Raw genomic sequence first — 27,256 nt, forward strand, 5'->3', positions numbered from 1 at the left:
ATTTTTCCGCATTTTGTTTAGTACTTAAAATTAGTTTCTGGACCAAAAAGTCCTTTAAAATTTACAAATTGATAATGAGCTTAAATTAGGAAATTTTGACTAATTTGTAGACAAATTTAAGAAACTTTTTTCGAGAAATTATACCGAAATCAGCATTTTCAATCACTGGTAGGGAACTAAGGACACTTTCAAATTATTTGTTTTAATTTTTCCACGTGAAGTAGATTTTAAGAACTGCAAAGTTTAAATTTGATCACACTTTACTTTGAATTGTAGTGCCCCTGGTGTAAAGAGGCAAAAGGCTTCGGGGCATTTTATTAACTACAAAAATACGTACCATAAACCATACAAAATTTCAAGCGATTTTTTTGCTATTTGAAAAATTACATGCAATTGAAGAATCTCTGAAATGATTATGAAAAATTCTGGACAAAATCATGAAAAATTTGGTTTCCTTGCAAGATTTCAAAATTCTTAAAAAAGAACAAAATTACTGTCCTAGGAATATATGAAGAGTCCTTGAATTTTGACAGAGAAAACAAAACAACTTTTAATTTGACAAACAATTTTTAAAAATATTATTTTTATTCATTAGCTTTTATGCACTTAAGTTTGGGCTGGATTTAGACAACACTTATTAAATCCGAAGAATTTAAAAGTCAAATATCGTTAGATATATAAAAAACATACCCAAATAATTTTACTTATTAAAATATCCAAATCTTACTCCAATTAACAAAATTTCGGAATTTGTTAATGGTAAATGGAAAATGTGTGCTGGAGTTATTCAAAATCATTATTTAATTTTAAAAGCTTGCAATAAATACGGCGCTACATATAGAAAAAGTTGTGCAGAATTTTTGGTGGATAATTTTCTAAAAGTATAAAAAGATAGATATCGAAAGATGAATACATCCAAATTTTATATGAATAATGCTTTATGCATCATTTGGGAGGTCTACCTATTTATATAAGATTTGCAAAAGTGCTGTCTTTCGGGACACTCTAATGAGTAGTAAATACATATCTTCATGGTTTTTTTAGATTTGAGTTGCATTTAAAAAATGGCAACCGAATCTATCACAGATTTTTATTGTTATCTCGATTTAACAATAAATTTATATTTTATATTTTTGATATAAAACTCGATTTGTATGGAAAATATTAGTGATTACGCATCTTTATTGTTTTCTTTGAGAGTTATTTCAAGTAAATTTTTAAAGAGTTATATAAATAATAATTTTAAGGGGAGATAAGAATGATTTTCTAGATAGATTTAAGTGTTATATAAGGAACCACAGCCGATTTTAATTCAAATTTTTGTGAAAATGTAATATGTACTGCATCCGATTCTGATTTAAAATAGTTATTTGCTAAAATACAGCAGATTTCAGGTTTTGAAATAAAAATAGTTTTCCGGTGGAAAATATAAGTGATGGGAGTCTTATATATGGATCTACAACAATATAATTTTGATAAAAAATGTTCATATGCTATTTTCTCGATCGTAGTACACATCATCCGATTCTGTTTTCGAATAGTTATTTTTTGAGGATATACAGCCGATTACAGGTTTTGAAATAGGAATAGTTCCGGCGGAAAATATAAGTGATGGGAGTATTATATACGGATCTACAACCCATTTTACGCTTCAGATAAAAATCGATTTTTGATAATATTTTAAATTGATTACAGATTTTTATTTTACGTAATCTTAAAGTTAGTTAAACATTAAAGAGTTTTAAAATAAGAATAAATTTTTGATTAAAAATTTAACTAAATAATAATTCTCATATAATATAAGAAGTATTTATCATGATCTTTAGCATTATAAATGTAACAAGAAGTCATTGCATTTCATTAAGATCACAACATTCCTGAAATTAGTGGTATAGATGTATTTCTTTGGATTTGATGTATTAAATATGTATTAAATATTTTTTTGGATTTGATGTATTAAATATTCTTTTCCTCAAACTAACCTAACCTTCCACGATAGAACTATTGTCATCCTAAATTTAATGAAGCATAAAATCTAGATCAAAAAGTTAATTCCAAAAATACACTCTATGTTGACGAATTTCTTGATAATCGGTTCATATTTTTTCTATTTAGCCTACAAATTTATGTTCTAAAAGTGAACATAAAAATATGAGTAGCATCCAATCAATATAATATAAAGTATTTTTTAACTTCTGAGGTTACACCTATTAATATGCCGAATTTTATTTAAATCGGTAAAAAGAGTCTCATATATTTTTATTATTAAATACATATACATTTTGAAGATGTAATGTTTCGTACTGTTCATTCCACAACATTCATTATAATATGTTAGGTTGATAGGAGGATGTACTACATCAAATCCGAAAAAATACACCTAGGCCACTATCGGGCCTGTTGTGCGCTCCAATTCAAGAAAAAAATTTTCACTGAATGTATTATTTTTCCATGTTCAGAAACTCAGTTTCCTGGACGTAACTCCTAAGAATCTTCCAATCGGTGTTGGTTAAGAATGTTATTTCCGGAATAACATCACTTCCAAGATACTTGGATCTAACTTCGACGAATGCCTGACAATGGCAAAGAAAGTGCTCCAGAGTTTCACTGTCCTCTCCACATGCTCTACATTCGTCTGAATCCGCACGTCCAATTTTGTATAGATGTGCTCGTAATCCTGTGTGTCCGCTGAGAATACGTACCATCATACTAACCTCAGACTTGCTCATTTTGAGAAGATTTCTCGTCTTGCTCTCATCAGGGTCACCCCATAGAATCTTTGTGGTTCTACCCACCGTTTCATTATTCCAAGAGGCCTTATGGTATTCTCTCATCCATATTTTTAATTCAGCTTTTGTTGCGTCGAATGGTTTTGTGTTTGTCAGTTAACTATATCGAGCTCCCTTCCCTTAAAAGCTATTACATTCGCCCTTTCGTTGCCGACTACTCCCGAGTTGCCTGGTACCCATATGATGTGAACCTTACCACTGGGAGAGTATTTAGTTAAAGCTTTCTTACAATCCAATACGGTCTGCTGAAGCAAGGTCGTGGCAACATCTTCCTTGCATCTATTTACCTGTCTTTCGATTCTCCGATACTACCACCAACGTCGGATCTCATGAAACTGGTTGAAGAGGCACAAAGGAAAAATAAGAAACTTGTAAAAGGTTGTGATGCCAACTCGCTCCATGTAGCTTGGTGAAACTGGTTGAAGAGGCACAAAGGAAAAATGAGAAAATTGTAATAGGTTGTGATGCCAACTCGCTCCATGTAGCTTGGGGTAGTACAAACACCAATCGCAGGGGACAAGTCCTCATGGATTTCTTTAATACTAAAGACTTGATAACATTGAACTTAGGTAATAAAGCTACCTTCGTCAATAGAATCAGAGAATAAGTATTAGATATAACAATATGTTCAGAAGAGCTTATAAACGAAATTCAGGATTGGTACATAAGATTCAAAATACTAAGGCCACCACCAAAGCCGATTAAGTTTCGGAATAAGTCTAAAACTAATTGGACAATGTTCGGGACCTTACTAAAGAACCGTTTAGGTCAGGACACTTTTCAATGTCGAAATAAAGAGGATATAGATGCCAAAGTGGAAACTTTCACAAGTGCCCTGGTTGAATCGTTCAAGGACAGCTGCCCTCTGCGAGAGCTGAGATATGCCCAGGAAAAACCCTGGGTAACTGGGGAGATCCGGAACCAAACGAGACTCCTGGAAACTTTTCTGTGAACAGGTAGATAGCGTAAATGACGTATCGAAGATAAAAAATTCCTATCCAAGACTCATGTCCAACCGGAATCTATGATCGATGACACGGGCAGGAGGCTTGAGGATATGGAGGAGACAATGAAACTCCTAATGGATTCTCATTTCCCACCCGGTATATCGAATAACATAGATGAACCGACATTGGAGAAAGGGGAGGGTAACACGGAAATAGTTATTACAACTGACATGGTTAAAGGGGCAATCAAGAGCTTTGCTCCTTATAAAGCTGCAGGCGCATCGGTGCTGGGCGATAGGCATGAAATGGGGTCTAGTCCTACTATGACAAATTGGCTTTATAAAAGTGTACATAGATCAATTCTAGCTTATGCTTCAATAATCTGGTGGACTGCTTTGCACAAAAAGTGTAATATCAAACTACTACAGGGAGTTCCGCGTACATGCTGCTTGGGTATAAGTGGTGCCATGTGTACTACTTCAACCAAGGCTCTGGAAACGTTGCTAGATATTCCACCCATTGAAACATATATAAGATATGAGGCGCTTTAAACGAAGTCGTCCACTACATAGGTGAATCTTTCGATAGCAACCTTTATGCACTGGAGGTATGCATTGACATCGAAGGCGCATTCAATAACGTACACACTGATACCCTTATCCAATCCCTAGACCAGTTTTATGTTGACCGTGTGCTCCGTAACTGGATCATCTGCATGCTAAAGAACAGATGGATATGCTGCGAGATGTACGATATAACTATCAGGAAAAAGGTATTTCGCGGTATACCACAGGGTGGCATTTTATCATCTTTACTCTGGGTTACCGCGATTAATAACCTCCTAAGGACCCTAACCGAGAAAGGTCTTAGACCTGTCTGCTATGCAGACAGGTTCCAAATTACTTGTGTAGAAGAGCTGAGGAGGCTCTGAATACGGCCTTGAGCTGGGCTCAACCGAGTGCTCCGTAACTGGATCATCTGCATGCTAAAGAACAGATGGATATGCTGCGAGATGTACGATATAACTATCAGGAAAAAGGTATTTCGCGGTATACCACAGGGTGGCATTTTATCATCTTTACTCTGGGTTACCGCGATTAATAACCTCCTAAGGACCCTAACCGAGAAAGGTCTTAGACCTGTCTGCTATGCAGACAGGTTCCAAATTACTTGTGTAGAAGAGCTGAGGAGGCTCTGAATACGGCCTTGAGCTGGGCTCAACCGAGAGGCCTCAATGTTAACACGGCGAAAACGGAAATCTGTCTTTTCACAAGAAAGACAAAAATTTCTACATATAGAGAACCTTGCTTCCTGGGCAAAAAGATACCGGTGACAAAGTTAAGTACTTAGGTGTAATACTTGACCGGAAATTAAAATGGAGACACCACATAGAGAAAAGGGATCAACAAGTGCTGGGCGATATGTAGGAGAACCATAGGCATGAAATGAGGTCTTAGTCCTACTATGACAAATTGGCTTTATAAAAGTGTAGTTAGACCAATTCTAGCTTATGCTTCTATGGGTTGACCCTGATGAGAGCAAGACGAGAAATCTCCTCAAAATGAACAAGTCTGAGGTTAGTATGATGGTACGTATTCTGAGTGGACACACAGGATTACGTGCACATCTATACAAAATTTTACGTGCGGATTCAAACGAATGTAGAGCATGTGGACAGGACAGTGAAACTCTGGAGCACTTTTTGCCACTGTCCAAGTATCTTGGAAGTGATGTTATTCCGGAAATAACATTCTTAATTAACACTGATTGGAAGATTCTTAGGAATTACGTCCAGGAAACTGAGTTTCTGAACATGGAAAAATAATACATTCAGTGAACAATTATTGTTTTTCATGAATACGGTGTATTTCTTCGGATTTGATGTAGTATACATCCTCCTATCAACCTAACCTAACCTAAATATTTTTGTAATTTTGTAATATCATTTTAGTAAACATGATTAAGTAAGTTTTCTACTTAAGGGTCTTTCAGACGATCACACTTTACGTACGACAAGTCTAATGAAAAAGTAAAATGAAATTCCATCCGTATAACAAAGAATTTTATTTTTTGTGTTTACACGATTAGTATAAAAACAATTAAAAAGTCAGATTGAAACAGCTGTTTCACTTTTTTATACGTGTTTACATAAAAACACATCCCTGATCTAATGAAACCGGCTTGTTTTTTTAAACATTTCAAAAAATGAAGAGAGCCATACGAGTGTCAAATTTTCCATCTGTATTCTCCCTCAATGTGTGATGGTTTCATTACATCCGTACTCTTCTACACAAAATTTTGACAGATCATATTACTTGTGTGATCGTGTAAAGCCGGCTTTAGTTAGTATATTTTTTTAGATTTTTAGATCTTATTATAGTCTGAAGTAGTGGGTTAGAAGCCTTTGAATAAGCGGTTTAACAGAACATTTTGGTTCCATGATAATGGCTATTAACAAAAATATTACCGCATACACCATCAAGGTATAATTGATGGAGGGTGTTGATTCATATAACAATTTTGGTGAAAGGAGAGACACATTGCAAAATAAAGTGCAAAAGAAAAGGCGACAAAAATGAAAAAAAAGCTTGCAGCGAAATTTGAAGAAAATTTTAACATAGGGCTGCTTCTAGCTCCACATCACATGTGATAAATTCTGAAGATGTATTTGTGAGCTTGCTGAAATTTTATGTAGATGAAATGTACCCTCCAAACTATTAAGGCTCAAAACTGTTGCTCATCAGAAACACTTCTGGACAATTTTCCGACAAAAACGAACATTTTATAAAAACTAAATACATTAATTTCAAATTTTCGTCTTCTAGAAATATAGTCTTTAAATATATTTAGACCATTTAGTCATGGCTTTTTTAAACTATTTACAGTGAATAACGATAGGAACGCATAGTGGCCTAGGTGAATTTCTTCGGATTTGATGAAATATTTTACCTCCTATTTTTTGTTTGCTTTATTCTAATTATACACGTATACTCTCCACCAAAAAAGATGGAAGGTATATTCATTTTGTCATTCCGTTTGTAATACATCAAAATGTTAATTATAGACCCATTAATGTATATATATTATGGGTCCTTACTGAATTCTTAAAAATTTACATAAATATTTCCTATAGGAAAGGTTTGTTTGGTTTTTAAAAATGGCAATATCGGTCCAAACAGCTTTTACAGTCATACCTGTATTAAAAATGCAAGTATAGCGCCAAAATCTCTCTAATAAATTTTATGAGCATCGGTCAATAATTGACCCTACCCCTCATATATGGTCCCCTCCAAAAAATGACTTTAACGGCTAGTACTGGTTTAAAAATACGAGTTTTGCACTGAAATTTGATATAAGTAAATTTCTTACGAGCAAAAAACTTTCTGCCCAATTTTATGAGGATTGGTCCATAATTAACCCTACTCCCTATATAAGGGCCCCTCAGAAAAGTACTTTAACACCCACTACTGGCTTTAAAATATGAGTATAGCGCAGAAATTCAACACAAGCTATAGCGAGTATAGCTATAAAATTCGATACAGAGAAGTAAGTTTCTTACAAGCCAAAATAAAGCTAATGTTTATAGGAGAGTATTCCATTTACTACATACGTTTTGATGGTGGGTATATAAGATTCGGAATAGTCGAATATAACACTCTTACTTGTTACTACTTAAAGTATATAAAGTATATTACATATAGAGCACACAGACGAGCTCTGAGAGAATAAAACACACTAAACAACTAAACGCATTCACAAAACTTCTTTGAGATTTCATTTTAAATTTAACTGAAAAAAAGGTTGTAAACTTTCGTATTGAAAACGAATAAAGAAAAAATAACAAAAAGGCGTCTTTATAATAGGGTTTAAGATAAAATATATATTGAAAATGATTATTAAACTAATATTTTCTTTTACTAATATATTTTTTATTATTCCCAGGTCGGTGTATAAACACGCAAATTGCCAGGTTATCACACAACTCGTAACTGAATAAGTACGCGAATATAACAAGTCCAAAATTAATAAAAGCAGTGGTGAAAATAAAAATTCACCACAAATTCAAGTCAAGTTCACTTAAACAGAATACATCTATAAGCGTGAAAAGTTTGTGAGCATAAAATAAAAACAAGTAAAAGATTTAAAATATATAAAAGATAAATCTTAATTAATCCATAAAAGTCCTCTTTATAATAGGACTTTAATAATTCAGATAAACAAGAATATTTATCAAAAATAGTTCGCCATCTTCTTATATCACTATATTAGAACAGTGAAAATTTAAATAATTTGTATTCCCAAATACGTTGTAGGAAATACACAAACCAGTATAATTAACCTCTATTATATTCAAACTGTCATAAGCATGACCTTATAATAAACGATTCAAAATCTTATTTTCACTGGTTGATAGATGCTCCGCATCCTTTTGGTTCGTGCCGGAGTTAAATTAAATACCGGACCATGGTTTTGCAGTTTGCCAGAACCGACTGCACCATATGTCCATCCAATTACGGTCCAACTCTTGTTTGGACTGGCGAGATTCATCAGCGTCATCGTCATCTTCCAACAACACCAGCAGCAACAACATATACCGTCGCCGCTAACACCTTCGATTGCATGCCGGAGACCTGGGATGGTATTCATATTGCAGTTCAATTGCAATGGACTCCAGAACAAAATTTCCGAGATAACCCGATATATGCAACACAACAACATCGTGGTCGCTGCGGTCCAGGAGATGAAACTGACGAACAACTCCAGTCTGAAAAGTTGTAACGGAAAACACATTCTCATAGAGGTGCGTTGTTGGCGGAACAGATTGACGGGTTATGATGACAGAGGAAGTTCCGCGAAACTGTCATCTCAGCAGCTGCTCGCTTTATACATGCTGGTCGTATATCCGTAGTGCGGCCGCACTTTCCAGCAGAAGCAGCCAGACTTGCAGATGAAAGAGATGACATCCGAAATGCCAACCCAGGTGATCCTTGGCTCACCCAGCAGAACCTTGAAATTAGCAAGTTGATAAAAGAGGACAAGCGGAAAAGATAGCTAGATCACTTAAAGAACTGAAACATGAGTTTGGGTGTTGGTAAGTTGTGGTCTATACTTCGATTTCTCTCCATCCCGACAAAGGAGGATGACAGGGTCGCGATTAAGTTTGCAGACGTCCCCATTTCCGACCCTGAAGGGTGCTCGAGCGCGTTTTGCCGACAATTCATTGGGCACCCAGAGAAACAAGGCGAAACGAAGCGTTGCTCGCAAACTTCTCAACCTTCCAGTCACGGACATACCTCAGCCATTTACGCCAGCCGAAGTTGCAGACGTCATCAACAACGCCAAACCATTTGAGGCGATTGGAATGTCCATGCTGATGTTAAAACAACTTGGCGATCGGAGAGTTGAGCACCTGACTATGGTCTTAAACAAGTCAGTAGCGCTTCTCCTCCCTCAGCTGTCCAGCCATCCAACAGCAGCACATCACCAGCATGGCTTCTGCAAAATACACAGCACCACCACAGCGTTAACCGCCATTGTCACTCAGATCTCACAAAGCTTAAATCAGTAGGACGGTAGCTCTCGACCTGTCGAAGGCTTTCTACACTGTCAGTCACGCCACACTCCTCGAGGATATCCTGCCCAATAGAGTCCGACCGAACTCAAAATTTAGTTCGGTACCGAACACCGAACCCGAAAGTTCGGCCGAACCCGAACTTTGTTCAGTTTTAAAAAGTTATAAATTTATAACATTTGAAACCAAAATATGAACATCCGAAAGATTTTTTGAAAAGGATCTTTAATTAGCAATTGGGCCAATTATCAACTAATTCCAAATCCCAGAGAGTGATAAATTTTTAATAACAAACTATTTTTGTGAAATGCATATTTTAATACCTTTATTTTTGCTTTTTAAACGATTCATTGACAATGATATAATTCTCTGTAAGAGCACGCAGAAAAAAACATGGCTGTGGTTAAAATTATGATTGTAGTATAAACATATTTTCGTTATTGTAACAATTTTAAAATATCATATTATGATTAAATACCGTCAAAATATTGTATATTTAAAATATATTAATGCTAATATCTATAATTATATATACTAGCCAACTTTGTCGGAAAATATTGATCCTAGTAGTACGAAATGGGACTTAAGATCCAGATAATTCAATTAGAAACAGAAGAACTATACCAAAAATATATCTTGGAATGTTTAAAAACAGATCCTTATAACAAAAAATATTATTTTTAGATACCTCAAGGAATCTATTAAATTCCAATATTAAATTTTAGTTTTATCTCTTAAAAATATAGAAAAAATGGCAAATATTGTCAAAAATCATAATTTTAATATTACATAAAAAGATGGTACAAATGCCCCAAAATTGTGGGCCAAATGGGCCAAAAATATATCCTTTCGGTTGATAGTAACCCCTTAAAACAATTTTAAGCAAAAAGACCATTCGATTCCAATTTTTGTGTAAAATATGGTCAAATATGAAATACAGGAAAAATTCGAATACTTTTGTGAAGTAATTTTGTGGACTTTTTTTAAATAAAGCTAAATTAAGTAAATGTGAATTTTGTAAATTTTAAAAAGCGTGATATCAAAGCTAAGGACTGTCTAGACAATTTAACAAATTAATTTATTAATTTTGCATACAAAATATGTTATTAAATTTGGTTTCTTTTCACATTATACTTAAATTCGAATACTTATGAGAGACACTGTATGTATTTGTAAGAAAGAAAATGTTCTTTCGCATTTAGAGAATAAATAATAAATAAAAAAAATTTAAAGATTACTTGCATGTTCATCAATATACATGTGTACATACATAACTACAGATAAAAAACATACACATTTAAATAAAAAGGTAGACAATATATTTCTTATACTTTCCCACTTTTGGTTTGTCAGACCGTCATAAAACCTATGGCTACACAATCAAACATACATAATTATTTCGCATATTATTGGTTCTTTTTTACTACCACAACAGAACCTGTTTCTTGCACACACATTTTGCTGATTTTCGGTTCGAATTTAACTTGAATTCAACTCGTTTTCCACTCGCTCGTAAGCGAGTTGAAAAAACAAAAACATGTAAATATCGCTTACGAAGCGAATACAAAACACATAAAACTCTAATTAAAATTGTGCTCGCGTGTTCAAAAATAAAACTCGCGATTTTGAATTTTAAAACTAGCGATATAAATAAAATAGCGATCGCGAGCGATATTTTTACCTACCCTGGTTTATTTACACACTTATGGTTGAGTATTTTTAATTCATTCGTAGAGTGTTCATAATGCACTCGTTGAATATTTGTAAGACATTAAATATTTTATAAAACTAAAAACCAAAGTATAACAAGCAGTCCGACTCTCATTACTCTCTCATTTACGAGTGTCGTGTGAATTCGGCTCTTGTGAGAAATGTAAACTTGTCAAAACACTCAAATATTTAACATACTTTTTTGGTCACTTTTAAGGATTGTTCGCCAAATTACTGTAGTGAATAATTTTTTTTCACACAAAATTTTGTTAAATTTAAACTAGAAAAAATATTTGTTTCTAATTATAGACATTTCACTTTTGTTGTTATTGAATTTTAATTTACAAACAGAGTTTTAATTTTTGGTATTGAAAATTGTTTATAAAACTCTGTGTGTTTAAAATGCACCTTGCACTTTGCTAAAAACCTTAAGTACTACATATTTAAATATTAACCCAAACTAGAATACATGCGTAAGCGATTTTATTTTTCCTAATTTTTGTTAGGAAAAATAAATGCTCGAGCTGATCACACTGACCACTCGTATATTCCGAGATGCTTTTGCTATTTGCCAAATTATATCAAACTTCAGACAACTCTTAACGAGCGAGACAAGTAATTTTTATTTTCTTCTTTAATCAAAAAGATTCGTGTAAATAAAAAAAATAAATAAACTTTAAAGATGAATATGTATTATGGTTTATTACAATCATAAATCAAACACATGACTTGAAAAGAAATCTTCCTGAAAATTTAAAAATACTAGATTTTAATTGTTTTTTATCTTAAAATAATAATATTTACCTTTTAACAAGCAGTTTAAACATTATGTCTTCTTTTGGTCTTTCCAGTGGTGCAATCTTCTCAATTGTTCTAAAATGAAAGAAGGTTTATAAAAATGTTACTTATTTTTACACAAAACATCATGTCAACAATTTTTATGTTTGTTACAGAAAATACAATACAACAGAAAACATTTTTTGATTATTCGAATGCGCAATATATAACTACAAAATAATTTTATAAAAAATCATATTTAGAACACCTGGAAGACCTATTTGTGAATTATTTAGACTGAGTTAAGAGATTAGTTTTCCATTTAACTATTATAATTAAAGCATAATATATTTTCAATTTCCTCGACAGAAAATCGACTTTATAAATATCACATTAAAAACAATTACATACATTAGAAACCATTTTAAATCTTCCAACTGCTTGAAATATGATCACCAAATAAGTTTTTTAAATAATCATATATTAAACACCAGGATGAAATTTATGATTGCTATATATTTTTTATCGTTTTTTAAATAATCAGTTAATATCGGGAACATTTTCGAATCTTATTTAAACGCCCAACTTATTAACCACTTTTAGGTCAAAACAGACTCAGTTTACTAAGTAATTATCCAACAATCTCCCAAATGCTAGCTGGGTTATGTGACGTAAAAAGCGTTCTAATGAACTTCTATTTTCAGAAGAGTTAGGTGTCATCTTTTCACAGACGAGTTCTGTATAAATTCAACCACATGTATATAAATTTTCGAGAAAATACCGTGATATTAGAACTTGAAAAACATTTTTTGACTAACATAAAACTATTTCTTATTTTTTACACAATTTTATTGAAATTGTTATTTTTCACAAACTAAAACTATATTTTTTAATTTTTTGACATTTAATTTTTGTGTGTTATAATTAAATTGAACAAACTGTATAGTTAATTTTGGTAAATAAAAAAATTATTTAAAATATTTTTTTCAAAAAAGAGATTTAAACTCCGAAAAATATATAAATAAAATGAAATTATTTAAAATAATATAAATATAAATAAATAAATTGCAAAATATTGGAAAGTAGAAATTAAAATTCAAAAAAGATATTTAAGCTCCGAAAAATATATAAATTAAATTTTTACATCAGATGTAAGCCAAATAAATTGAAAACAATTGGAAAGTAGAAATTAAAATGGTTTTTATACCATCAAAAAATATTATTCATTTGGAAGCAATAAATAAATCTACTGCATCCCTAACTGCATCATCTATTGCATCTTATAATTATTGTCTTGCAAAAAAAGATACATAATTATTGTTTTTGGTCTACAAATTTGCTCCCAACAGCTCAAAGATCACTTGATTTTTGTGTCTTTCTAAATGTTAATCAATGTTCTGTATTGAAAAATAATATTAATTAAGTGATTTCAGCACAATTTCAACAGCCTTAGCGCGATGAAAAGTGACTGCCGCATCCTTTATGGAGAGAAAAAATTGTCGGAATCTTGATCGTCTTAACCCCATACCCAATCCCACTTCTAGATACTGAGATAGCCGAAATTTGAGCACGATTAAAAGACGTTAACTCAAAGTTTGAAAAAAAAACAAGTAGGAAAGTTTAGTCGGGCATGGCCGACCATATAATACCATACACAATGAGTATAGGGCTAGGGTCAAATAAGGGCCGATCCGTACGAAAATCTGCAGTGTCATTTATACTTATATAAAACTTATTTGTGCCAATTTTTAGAGAGATAATAGAATATTTGACGCAATTATGGCATAGAAAGTTCAAATCGGGAGGTACGGTTGTATGGGGGCTAGGTGAAATAATGGTCCGATTTCAACCATTTTCAATAGGCTTCGTCCCTGTGCCAAAAAAACATGCTTGGTCCAAATCAAATTAACTTGAAAATTGCGGCCTGTTCCTTGCGCACAAGGTTTACATGGACAGCCAGCCGGACAGACGGACGGACATGTCTTAATCGACTCAAAAAATGATTCTGAATCGATCGGTACTTTAAGGTGGATATTGGACCAATATTTTTGTATGTTACAAATATCAGCACAAACGTATAATACCCTGCCCACTATAGTGGTGTAGGGTTAGGGTTGCCTAAAACAATTTAATTTAACTTGTTTTAATTGATTTCGATGAGGGAATACCTAGGTCACTAACGGGATCCTTTTCATAAAAAATTGTGTGCAGTGAGTATATTATTTTTAAAAGTTCAGATACTCAGTTTCCTGACGTAATTCCTAAGAATTTTCCAATCAGGAATGTCATATCCGGAATGACATCACTTCCAAGATACTTGGATCTAACTTCGACGATTGCCTGACATTTTCAGAAAAAGTACTACAGAGTTTTACTGTCCTCTTTACATGCTCTACATTCGTTTGAATCCGCACAGCCAATTTTGTATAGATGTGTTCGTAATCCTGAGTGTCCACTCAAAATACGTACCTTCATACTAAAATCGGGCTCCCTCCCTTTAAATCTATTACTTTCATTAACCATATGATGCAACCTTACCTCTGGGATAGTATTTAGTTAAAGCTTTCTTACAACGCAATATATTAAGCACTTTGGACGCCATATTAATTCTCATCCAATATACGCATTCCGTTATTTCTCGAACTTGTGCCCGGAAGCTTGTGTTATGATTTGGTAAACGGTGAAATATTTCTGTCTCTGGGTCTTCTATAAGAACCAGAGCCCCAATTTAGAGCCATCGGTTAATTTGGATAACTTCAATCATGGTCATCCATTAAAAAACGGCTTGGTTTTCACCTCTTCAACATTGCCAGTACTTGATAATTTGGGTACTGTAAGTGTTTTAGAGTCCTTGTCGGATCTGGTTTTGACTGGCTTTTCAATCCGCACCTTCCCAATTTCGGTATGGACAGCTGCACTTCCTTCTGGCGAGTTAGTGATAACTTCCTCGATTTTAGGGTTTGACTCCTCAATCTTATCAAAAGTGTCTACTGATAAAATGTTTTTAGGTGTTTTGTGTCTCTTTCGGGCACCCAAATTTTATTCTTGGCAAGTCTTTCGATGGAATTCTTGTTGATACCTACTACAAATAGAGTTCCCTCCGGTTCTTTCTTCCCGTAAAAGACATCCTATTTTTACAAGACCAGCTCATCATTTTGACCTCCAAGAATTTCCATTATACGTTCATTAGCCATTCACTGCCTCATCTTTTTCAAAGAAGCGAAAAAGAAGAAGAATTTACTCCATGAAAGTACTGAAATAGACCTATTGAAGTGATGATTTCAGCACAGGGTTGTCATAGGAGGGAAACTTTTTATTTGATTCCAAATTCATTACATATGAAGGAAGTAATTTTAAGGTTCTTTTTGAAAATTATTAGGAAGTGAAATTTTAGTTCTACAGAATACAACTAATGTGACTCAAATAGCATTAACATAAATAACTAAATTACACGCAATCAATTAACTCTAAAAAAAATTGGTTTAAATAAATTACATGCATTTACACTCAAAAAAATTCAAAACATTTCAGTACAAAAAATATACCTTCAATTTAAAAAAATTTGGATTCTTTTCGTTTTTTTTTTTTGAAGTCAATAAATATCACTTCCATAGAAAGAAGTGGTGATAAATGTTCATTTTTTAAGTACTTTGTTATACACCACTTTAGTGGGGAGGGTATATTGGGTTTGTGCTGATGTTTGTAACATACAAAAATATTCGTCCTACACCCACCTTAAAGTATATCAATCGGCTTAGAATCATTTTCTTGTGCCCAAGGTACAGGCCGCAATTTTCAAGATAGTTGGATGAAAATTGTTGAAAATGGTTAAAATCGGTCCAGTATTTCGACTAGTCCCTATACAACCGTACCCCCCAAATAGGACCTTTGGGTTTATAATTAATTTAAATGATCTATTATGTTAACAAAAGTCGACAAAATTTAGTTTTATAGAACTTTAAATAACACTACCGATTTTTGTAATGATCTTCTTCATTCCCTTCAGAAAAGAACTTAAAGTCAAAATTCACTTACAAACACTAATAACACTTTTAAATTCTACATAAATAATATTAAAGAACACTTAACTCCCCCTACCAACATTTTTAAGGATAGGGCCATATTTTGCCCTACTCCTCTTTGAGCCCTCTCGTAAAAATTTTTTTTTTTGCCAAAAAAAAGGAAAAATATTCCGAAATAAAGTTAAAAAACAAACCAAATGCTTTACTTTTTAGGGTATCATATGGTCGGCTATGCCCGACTATACATTCATACTTGTTTTTGCTGGGTTTATACAAACAGTGGACTTTGAGGTATTTTCAGACTACAATACTGAATATTAAGGAGTGAGATCGAAAAATTTTTAACATGCATATATGTTTATAAAAAAGAAACCACTAAACTTACAGCTTTATTTTTTATTTGATTCAAATTATTATTACAATTTACAAAAAAAAAAATATTTTTATAGTTTTTTGAACCCTTTTCGGAAACCCTTCCATTAACGTTTTTATAGTGCTTTCTGTCACTTTGCTCGAACATGTAGTCCATCTCCGTTTAAAATCTACCACACTTTTGGACACCTTTTTTGTACTCTTCAATTCTCTTTTAACAAGAGCCCAATATCTCTCCACTGGCCTTAGCTCCGGGCAGTTTAGAGGATTTGCCTCTCTTGGTACAAATACCACATTATTGTTCTTGTACCACTCAAGGGCTTGTTTACCATAGTGACAGGATGCCAAGTCAGGCCAAAAATAAGTGGACACATTATGAAGTCTTATGAATGGAAGCAGCCTTTTTTGTAAACATTCCTTGATGTAAATTTCGGTATTTTATAGAGCCCGTTGTAACAAATGATTGGCTTCTTTTGCCGCAACTGCATATTGCTTGCCATACCAAGAACTTTCTGGGAAATTTTGTCTGCTTTTGGATCCTAAACTTTTCTTCAACATTCCCTCGAGCATTAGCAACATAAAACTTTTGACCTGGAAGTTGCGAAAAATCTGCCAGAACATACGTTTCGTCATCCATTATGCAGCAAGAATATTTTTTATAAAACTTGACTTCAATTTCCGTGCTCTGTTTTTGCCTCTAAATTTTTAGCAGCGTTCCTGTCAGGAACTTTTTGAGCCTTGTATGTTTTTAAACCTGCATTAGCTTTAACTTTTCGTACCAAATAGTCCGAGCACTGAGCTAACCGAGCTGCTTTCCTACCGGATGTGTTGGGAGCTCTTTTGAAAATGCGTTCTATTTTTTTGGCTTTAGAAACATCATGTGGACCATTCCTTCTACCTGAACCAGGTTTTCTATCAACTGACAAGTTCTCCCGGTACTGTTTAATAACATTGGAAACAGTTTGACGGCAGACCTTTGTATGCTTGGCCAACTTTTTGTAAGACCAAGTTGGGTTTAGTTGAAAATATTTAATAATTTTAGTACGCACTTTTTTCTGGTCACTCATTTTAATCAGATTAACAAAAAAATTAATATAATTGACATTACACATAATAACTGACATGTTTTTCAAAGGTAACTTGATCAAAAAAAATCAAATAATACTTTGGTTGAAAAATGTAATGAAAAACGTGTGTTAAGAATTTTTCGATCTCACTCCTTAATATTTGTCAAAAAATCATGTAGTATAATACAATTACGTAGTTTAAATACAATTTTGAAATGTATTAATACTCAGTATTGCACTGTGGGGCAGAATGTTTTTCACCCAAATACAAAGATTTTTATATTTTCTGAAAGCGCTCGACGAGATCTTGAAAAAACATGTTTGGACATACTACTTATCTCTTATAATATCCGAGTTATAGGCATTAAAAAATTTAGTGATACAAAATTTACCATACCTTGGTCCGCCTTTTTTTGAATACCGGGCGTAATTTTGGACCAAATGGACTCAATTTTTTCAATTTCCAATAATATAAAAAAATTTCAGATCAATATCATTTACAGATCCAAAAATATACGTTTTTTAGTTTAAAAATTCAAAAAATTTTAGATTTTTGCCGTTTTTTTGCCCAAAATGTGTCTTAACTCTTTTATTAATAAAATAAAATTTTCTTTAAGAACATATAACAATTTTATAATTTTCTAAAAGGTATCTTTACGCAGAACGCTTTGGCGTAAAAAACTTGTCCTATTTTTTGAAAATGTTGCCACTGCGTCCTTCCGAATATGACCTATTTAGGTTTCCAAAACTGCTTTCAGAAAACTGAAAGCAGTTTTGGAAACCTTATGCTTTCTATTTACTCCAAAAGTATTTTCCCAGCCCTGAAAGAAATGTGGACCCTATGGGCAAAAATGTAAAAATCCCATTTTTGGGATTTTCATTCCTATTTTGGGGAATTGCGGGATGCCCTTTGACCTTTTCATTTTTTTTGCATTTTCTTATTTGAAATGACAAATTTAACAAGCGTTGAAGATTTCATTGAGTTTTGTTCATAAATAAAGATTTTGTCATATATTACATATTTGTTAAATTTCTAAAACTATGATTTATATCAAAATTTTAATAGGGTCGCAGATAGCTACAACAATTTTGTCCATATTTATCCCTTAATATCTTTTTTAGTTGGATATGGAAATTATCGACCCTTTACAAAAAATTTCAAGCCAATATCTCAATTACATTCAAAAATATGTTCATTTAAACCTGTATCCTTTAATTTCATATTGTTCATATTTTAGTATTAAATATGATAGAACATGTTTAAATCTTATATTTACCTATTTTCTACTTGTTTGCTTATCCTTATAATTGAAAGGTCATATTATGCTTAAATTTTCAGAAATTTATAACTATTTTTTACCTAAATTTTTTCGACAGATCATTTCGTTCTGTTTCGTTTATGATCATTTAGGTAAAAATATACAGGTAATGATAATTTCGATTCATTCACTAAAAAGAAATATCAATGACTGAATTACAGGTTATAGTAATATAGTCCTAAATGTTAATAGGTAGACAGTTCGTAATTTTTTACTTTGGAATACCTGTATCGGAAATGACAAGAATTGGTATATAAGTAAACTTCTCAGATTTTAAGTACCATATTTAATAAATCTACAATAAAGATTACATTAAAGTACGAAGAGTTGTGTTCCGTTTTATGGAGTGTATCTTCAAAAGGGCCAGAAAGAATTAAAGACATTTCAAATTATATAACAACTACATATAGTAGAAAAAGACAAAACAGGCATATCAAAAATTTAAAACTTTTAAAACTTTTTGATGTAAAAAGTAAGTCTGTGGATGGAAATCAAAAGAAATTTCGATTAAAATTTTGTATTTGGATGAAAACTACTACGGAAATCTCTTACAACACACCAGCAGCAGCGCCTTGCAAGTCATACGAAGACTTATGTTCAAGGTAAAAAAAGGGTCACACAAAAACCTTTTTCAATCTCAAATGAGGAAATTGCTGATACATTTAACGAAATGCTGAAAAAGGAAAACCAACCTATGGATGCCCTACATATTGCAACTATTCTTCCTAATGCATCACCAAAACGACTTAAGCTAATTGTGGAAAGTATACCAACTCCAACATCACAATCAAATTTTGCTGAAGAGGAAGCAATAGCGCTTATGTTCGAACTGGGTCTCAGTCGAAATAAGTACCAAATCTTAAGGAAAGCTCTGCATGAAAAAGGACACAATATATTACCATCATACAAGGCGATCCAGGAAAAAATCAAACTATCCTACCATTACCTATTGCTGTTAATGATGTGGAAGCTTGTATTGATATATCATCTTTGCTCGAAAACACAGCATCAAGAATTGTGTCAGACTTTTCAGAAGACCAACTAAGGAAAATTCATAACTGTGATGTTGTCTTAATGTGTAAGTGGGGATGTGACGGTTTATCAGCACTTCCAGAATACAAACAAGCTTGTGGAAGTCGGACATTAGCAGGCTACAAAAGTGTATTTATGTCATCATTAGTGCCATTACGAATTCGTTCATATTCCCTTAATCCATCATCGTCAAGCATCGGAAATTCATTTGAAAATATATGGATCAATACAACTCCGGGTTCAAAAAATTTTTGTAGACCCATTGGATTTGAATATATAAAGGTGTCAAAGAAAACAACAAAAGATTTAGTGGAATATTTAAAAGATGAAATAAATGCACTGGAGCCCATTTGCATAAAAATAAAGGAATTCTCTATTAACGTATCATATCAGCTAAGCTAAACATTATTGATGGAAAGGTCAGCAATGCCATAACAGAAACTTCTTCCTTCTGGAGATGCTCAATATGTAATGAGAAAAAGAAAAAGTCGCAATTCTCAAATATAAACAAAAGCAGAAGTATTAATGAATTTCACCACTTCACCACATCATTAACAGCAATAGGTAATGGTAGGATAGTTTGATTTTTTCCTGGATCGCCTTGTATGATGGTAATATATTGTGTCCTTTTTCATGCAGAGCTTTCCTTAAGATTTGGTACTTATTTCGACTGAGACCCAGTTCGAACATAAGCGCTATTGCTTCCTCTTCAGCAAAATTTGATTGTGATGTTGGAGTTGGTATACTTTCCACAATTAGCTTAAGTCGTTTTGGTGATGCATTAGGAAGAATAGTTGCAATATGTAGGGCATCCATAGGTTGGTTTTCCTTTTTCAGCATTTCGTTAAATGTATCAGCAATTTCCTCATTTGAGATTGAAAAAGGTTTTTGTGTGACCCTTTTTTTACCTTGAACATAAGTCTTCGTATGACTTGCAAGGCGCTGCTGCTGGTGTGTTGTAAGAGATTTCCGTAGTAGTTTTCATCCAAATACAAAATTTTAATCGAAATTTCTTTTGATTTCCATCCACAGACTTACTTTTTACATCAAAAAGTTTTAAAAAGTTTTAAATTTTTGATATGCCTGTTTTGTCTTTTTCTACTATATGTAGTTGTTATATAATTTGAAATGTCTTTAATTCTTTCTGGCCCTTTTGAAGATACACTCCATAAAACGGAACACAACTCTTCGTACTTTAATGTAATCTTTATTGTAGATTTATTAAATATGGTACTTAAAATCTGAGAAGTTTACTTATATACCAATTCTTGTCATTTCCGATACAGGTATTCCAAAGTAAAAAATTACGAACTGTCTACCTATTAACATTTAGGACTATATTACTATAACCTGTAATTCAGTCATTGATATTTCTTTTTAGTGAATGAATCGAAATTATCATTACCTGTATATTTTTACCTAAATGATCATAAACGAAACAGAACGAAATGATCTGTCGAAAAAATTTAGGTAAAAAATAGTTATAAATTTCTGAAAATTTAAGCATAATATGACCTTTCAATTATAAGGATAAGCAAACAAGTAGAAAATAGGTAAATATAAGATTTAAACATGTTCTATCATATTTAATACTAAAATATGAACAATATGAAATTAAAGGATACAGGTTTAAATGAACATATTTTTGAATGTAATTGAGATATTGGCTTGAAATTTTTTGTAAAGGGTCGATAATTTCCATATCCAACTAAAAAAGATATTAAGGGATAAATATGGACAAAATTGTTGTAGCTATCTGCGACCCTATTAAAATTTTGATATAAATCATAGTTTTAGAAATTTAACAAATATGTAATATATGACAAAATCTTTATTTATGAACAAAACTCAATGAAATCTTCAACGCTTGTTAAATTTGTCATTTCAAATAAGAAAATGCAAAAAAAATGAAAAGGTCAAAGGGCATCCCGCAATTCCCAAAAATAGGAATGAAAATCCCAAAAATGGGATTTTTACATTTTTGCCCATAGGGTCCACATTTCTTTCAGGGCTGGGAAAATACTTTTGGAGTAAATAGAAAGCATAAGGTTTCCAAAACTGCTTTCAGTTTTCTGAAAGCAGTTTTGGAAACCTAAATAGGTCATATTCGGAAGGACGCAGTGGCAACATTTTCAAAAAATAGGACAAGTTTTTTACGCCAAAGCGTTCTGCGTAAAGATACCTTTTAGAAAATTATAAAATTGTTATATGTTCTTAAAAGAAAATTTTATTTTATTAATAAAAGAGTTAAGACACATTTTGGGCAAAAAAACGGCAAAAATCTAAAATTTTTTGAATTTTTAAACTAAAAAACGTATATTTTTGGATCTGTAAATGATATTGATCTGAAATTTTTTTATATTATTGGAAATTGAAAAAATTGAGTCCATTTGGTCCAAAATTACGCCCGGTATTCAAAAAAAGGCGGACCAAGGTATGGTAAATTTTGTATCACTAAATTTTTTAATGCCTATAACTCGGATATTATAAGAGATAAGTAGTATGTCCAAACATGTTTTTTCAAGATCTCGTCGAGCGCTTTCAGAAAATATAAAAATCTTTGTATTTGGGTGAAAAACATTCTGCCCCACAGTGCAATACTGAGTATTAATACATTTCAAAATTGTATTTAAACTACGTAATTGTATTATACTACATGATTTTTTGACAAATATTAAGGAGTGAGATCGAAAAATTCTTAACACACGTTTTTCATTACATTTTTCAACCAAAGTATTATTTGATTTTTTTTGATCAAGTTACCTTTGAAAAACATGTCGTGCTTAATGAATTATGTAACCTTTTGAAGATAGAAAATATTACATCGACTGCTCATCATCACCAGACGCTAGGAACTATAGAAAGAAGTCATAGAACCTTCAACGAATATGTAAGATCATACATATCCGTTGACAAAAGCGATTGGGATGAATGGCTCAGGTATTTCACTTACTGTTTCAATACCACGCCATCTACGGTGCATGACTATTGCCCTTATGAGTTAGTTTTCGGTAAGACTCCTAATGGGTTTCAACAATTTGATAAGGTTCATACATAATCACCTTTATATAATGTAAAGATTATGCTAAGAAAGTTAGATATAAATAAAATTTTCTTTAAGAATATATAACATTTTTAACAATAAAAGGTATCTTTACGCAGAACGCTTTGACGTAAAAAACTTGTCCTATTTTTGAAAATGTTGCCACTGCGTCTTCCGAATATGACCTATTTTTTATCAAAACTTCAACTTTGGGCGACATGTTCTACAATCCCAAAGCTGGGATCAGAAAACTGAAAGCAGTTTTGGAAACCTCAATATGTTTTCTATTACTCCAAAAGTATTTTCCCAGCCCTGAAAGAAATGTGGACCCTAGGGGCAAAAATGTAAAAAATCCCATTTTGGGATTTTCATTCCTATTTTTAGGAATTGCGGGATGCCCTTTGACCTTTTTAATTTTTTTTGCATTTTGCATTCTTATTTGAAATGACAAATTTAACGAGCGTTGAAATTTTCATTGAGTTTTGTTCATATAAAGATTTTGTCATATATTACATATTTGTTAAATTTCTAAAACTATGATTTATATCATAATTTTAATATGGTCGCAGATAGCTACAACAATTTAGTTCATATTTATCCCTTAATATCCTTTTTTAGTTAGATATGGAAATTCTTGACCCTTTACAAAAAATTTCAAGCCAATATCTCAATTACATTCAAAAATATGTTCATTTAAACCTGTATCCTTTAATTTCATATTTTTCATATTTTAGTATTAAATATGACAGAACATGTTTAAATCTTATATTTAACTATTTTCTATTTGTTTGCTTATCCCTATAATTGAAAGGTCCTATTATGCTTAAATTTTCGGAACTATTTTTTATCTAAATTTTTTCGACAGATCATCTCGTTCCCTTTCGTTTATGATCATGTAGGTAAAAATATACAGGTAATGATAATTTCGATTCATTCACTAATAAGAAATATCAATGACTGAATTACAGGTTATAGTAATATAGTCCTAAATGTTAATAGGTAGACAGTTCGTAATTTTTTACTTTGGAATACCTGTATCGGAAATGCCAAGAATTGGTATTAAGTAAACTTCTCAGATTTTAAGTACCATATTTAATAAATCTACAATGAAGATTACATTAAAGTATGGAGTGTATCTTCAAAAGGGCCAGAAAGAATTGAAGACATTTCAAATTATATAAAAACTACATATAGTAGAAAAGTAGACAAAACAGGCATATCAAAAATTGAAAACTTTTTAAAACTTTTTGATGTAAAAAGAAAAAATTTGTAGTTGGATGGAAACTACTACGGAAATCTCAACTTACAACACATCAGCAGGAGCACCTTGCAAGTCATACGAAGACTTATGTTCAAGGTCAAAAAAAAAGAGGGTCACACAAAAACTTTTTTCAATCTCAAATGAGGAAATTGCTGATACATTTAACGAAATGCTGAAAAAGAAAACCAACCTATGGATGCCGTACATATTGCAATTATTTTTCCTTATGCATCACCAAAACGACTTAAGCGAATTGTGAAAAGTATATATATATATATCAAATTTTACTGAAGAGGAAGCATGAAAAGGAAAAAAAACAAACTATTCTACCATCACCTATTGCTGTTAATGATGTGGAAGCTTGTATTGATATATCATCTTTGCTCGAAAACACAGCATCAAGAATTGTGTCAGACTTTTCAGAAGACCAACTAAATAAAATTCATAACTGTGATGTTGTCTTAATGTGTAAGTGGGGATGTGAAGGTTTATCAGCACTTCCAGAATACAAACAAGCTTGTGGAAGTCGGACATTAGCAAACTACAAAAGTGTATTTATGTCATCATAAGTGGCATTACGAATTCGTTCATATTCCCTTAATCCATCATCGTCAAGCATCGGAAATTCATTTGAAGCTATATGGATCAATACAACTCCGGGTTCAAAAAATTTTTGTAGACCCATTGAATTTGAATATATAAAGGAGTCAAAGAAAACAACAAAAGATTTAGTGGAATATTTAAAAGATGAAATAAATGCACTGGAGCCCATTTGCATAAAAATAAAGGAATTCTCTATTAACGTATCATATCAGCTAAGCTAAACATTATTGATGGAAAGGTCAGCAATGCCATAACAGAAACTTCTTCCTTCTGGAGATGCTCAATATGTAATGAGAAAAAGTCGCAATTCTCAAATATAAACAAAAGCAGAAGTATTAATGAATTTCACCACTTCATGCCAGAATACGATTTTTGGATTACTTTTTACACATAGCATACGACCTCAAATATAGAAGTGTGCCAGAGAATCTTACTAAATCAACAAAAAATAATGAAGAATTAAAAGAACTGAGAGCTGCGGAAAAAAGCAGAATCCAAGAAGAATTTAAAGTTCAGATGGGATTAAACATCGGCAAACCACTTCCAAGTTGCGGTAGTACAAATGACGGTAATACGGTTTTTCGTGATTTTGAAATTACTTCAAAAATAACTGGAATCGACAAGGAGTTGCTTCGAAGAGATAACACTATTTTAATGGCACTGAATAGTAAACATAAAATTAATGGAAATCGATTTGGGGAATATACATCTGAAATTTCTAAATTACTTGTATCTCTGTATCCATGGAGGGAACTAACACCAACAGTACACAAAGTATTGTGTCATGGTCAAATAATAATTGAATCGAATATTCTTCCACTTGGAGAGTTAACAGAAGAAGCCCAGAAAGCGAGGAAATGAGATTTTAAGCATGTTCAACTTTTCAGCTCAAGAAAATGCTCCAGGCAATCACAGAATGAAGATATTTTTAATAGTTTACTTCTATCTTCTGATCCTGTTCTTCCAACTATGCGAAAAAGATGGATTTGTTATGAAACTCTATCATCTCAAAACGAGGAATATTTAAAGGACTTATATTACCTTCTGGATATGTTTACCGATATGACAGATTATTTTATAGAAAATAAGTAGTGTTAGGAATTAACTATATAAGTAGGTTGTAAGAATTAATTGTATTATGTTTAAGATAAACAGTTCAAATAAAAAAGCTATTATACTAACTGATGATATTGTATTAAATTGTGTTTTATATTTCGGTGGGCGGGAAAGGTGGTTTGTGTGGGGTGATTTAGGTGTTGTTGTGCGTGGCTCATAATAAAATTATATTTTTTTTTATTGTATATACAATGTTATAGACTTTAATAAAATAATTAACTAAATAATTTTTAAAAATTGTCCAAATATTTTATTCAACACCAAATGTATGTTCTGTCATACTTAATACTAAAATATAAAAAATATGAAATTAAAGGACACAGGTTTAAATGAACATATTTTTGAATGTAATTGAGATATTGGCCTGAAATTTTTTGTAAAGGGTCGAGAAATCGAAAAGGTCAAAGGGCATCCCGCAATTCCCAAAAATAGGAATGAAAATCCCAAAAATGGGATTTTTTACATTTTTCCCATAGGGTCCACATTTCTTTCAGGGCTGGGAAAATACTTTTGGAGTAAATAGAAAACATATTGAGGTTTCCAAAACTGCTTTCAGTTTTCTGATCCCAGCTTTGGGATTTTAGATTTTTATATGTTCTTAAAGAAAAATTTATTTTATTAATAAAAGAGTTAAGACACATTTTGGGCAAAAAAACGGCAAAAATCTAAAATTTTTTGAATTTTTAAATTAAAAAACGTATATTTTTGGATCTGTAAATGATATTGATCTGAAATTTTTTGTATATTATTGGAAATTTTGTTGTCTAACTAACAAGAAAAAATTGAGTCCAAAATTTGGTCCAAAATTACGCCCGGTATTCAAAAAAGGCGGACCAAGGTATGGTAAATTTTGTATCACTAAATTTTTAAATGCCTATAACTCGGATATTATAAGAGATAGTATGTCCAAGCATGTTTTTTCAAGATCTCATCGAGCGCTTTCAGAAAATATAAAAATCTTTGTATTTGGGTGAAAAACAAAAAAATGGCACGAGTTTAAAAATTTTACATGTCGTAGGTACCCTACTTTGAGCCGCCACAGATCCGTCCCTGGGGCATCTGCGGATACTCCTTGGCTACGCTCACGCCAAATTTTATCCCGATCGGATCAGCCGTGTAGAAATGCCAGATTTATTTCCAAAAAATTTCCATTCTGCCCCACTGTGTATTGTAGTTTGAGAATACCTTTAAGAGCACCGGTAGTAATAAATTTCCATTTGAAATTTATTACTTTTCATTTTGCATTAATTTTATTATTTACAAATTCATTTTATTTCACTTCAAATTAAATTTTTCTAGAATTTGATATAAATAGAAATCTTTTAAAATTATATTTTTGTTTTATTTGTGATAATCTTTCAACTATTATGTTTTGGTATTTCTTTACGAAGGAATATTAATATTATAGTACAAATTGTTTAGTAAGTACATACATATTTGTATGTATGTCAAATATTCACCTATTAATCCAATAATATCTAGATTTGGGTTTTTTTGCAAAATAAATTATTTTCTGGAATTTTATTAACAAATTTGTAAACGTTAAATTATTTTTTCTGGGTTTTATTTAAAAAGAAAACATAATTATTTTTTGTTATCAACCTAAAATTAACGAAAAATCTCTAT

The 27,256-nt window shown here is 32.0% G+C and overlaps 1 protein-coding gene across 2 annotated transcripts in view; it reads right to left on the reverse strand.

Moving 5' to 3' along the window:
• Positions 1-11,615: 11,615 nt before the first annotated feature.
• Positions 11,616-27,256, reverse strand: part of LOC111682211 — an 82,455-nt gene continuing 66,814 nt past the window's right edge. For both annotated transcript variants that reach the window (XR_002762651.2, XM_023444120.2), the window contains exons 2-3: positions 11,823-11,891; positions 11,616-11,763 (exon numbers count right to left, since the gene is read on the reverse strand). Coding sequence is in view for 1 of the 2 variants with exons in the window: in XM_023444120.2 (XP_023299888.2) it covers positions 11,845-11,891 (47 nt within the window). In the remaining variant the exon portion in view is untranslated. The remainder of the gene's footprint in view (positions 11,764-11,822; positions 11,892-27,256) is intronic.

This window comes from Lucilia cuprina, chromosome 6 (genome assembly GCF_022045245.1).
Source record: "Lucilia cuprina isolate Lc7/37 chromosome 6, ASM2204524v1, whole genome shotgun sequence".
Taxonomy (NCBI): Eukaryota; Metazoa; Arthropoda; class Insecta; order Diptera; family Calliphoridae; genus Lucilia; species Lucilia cuprina.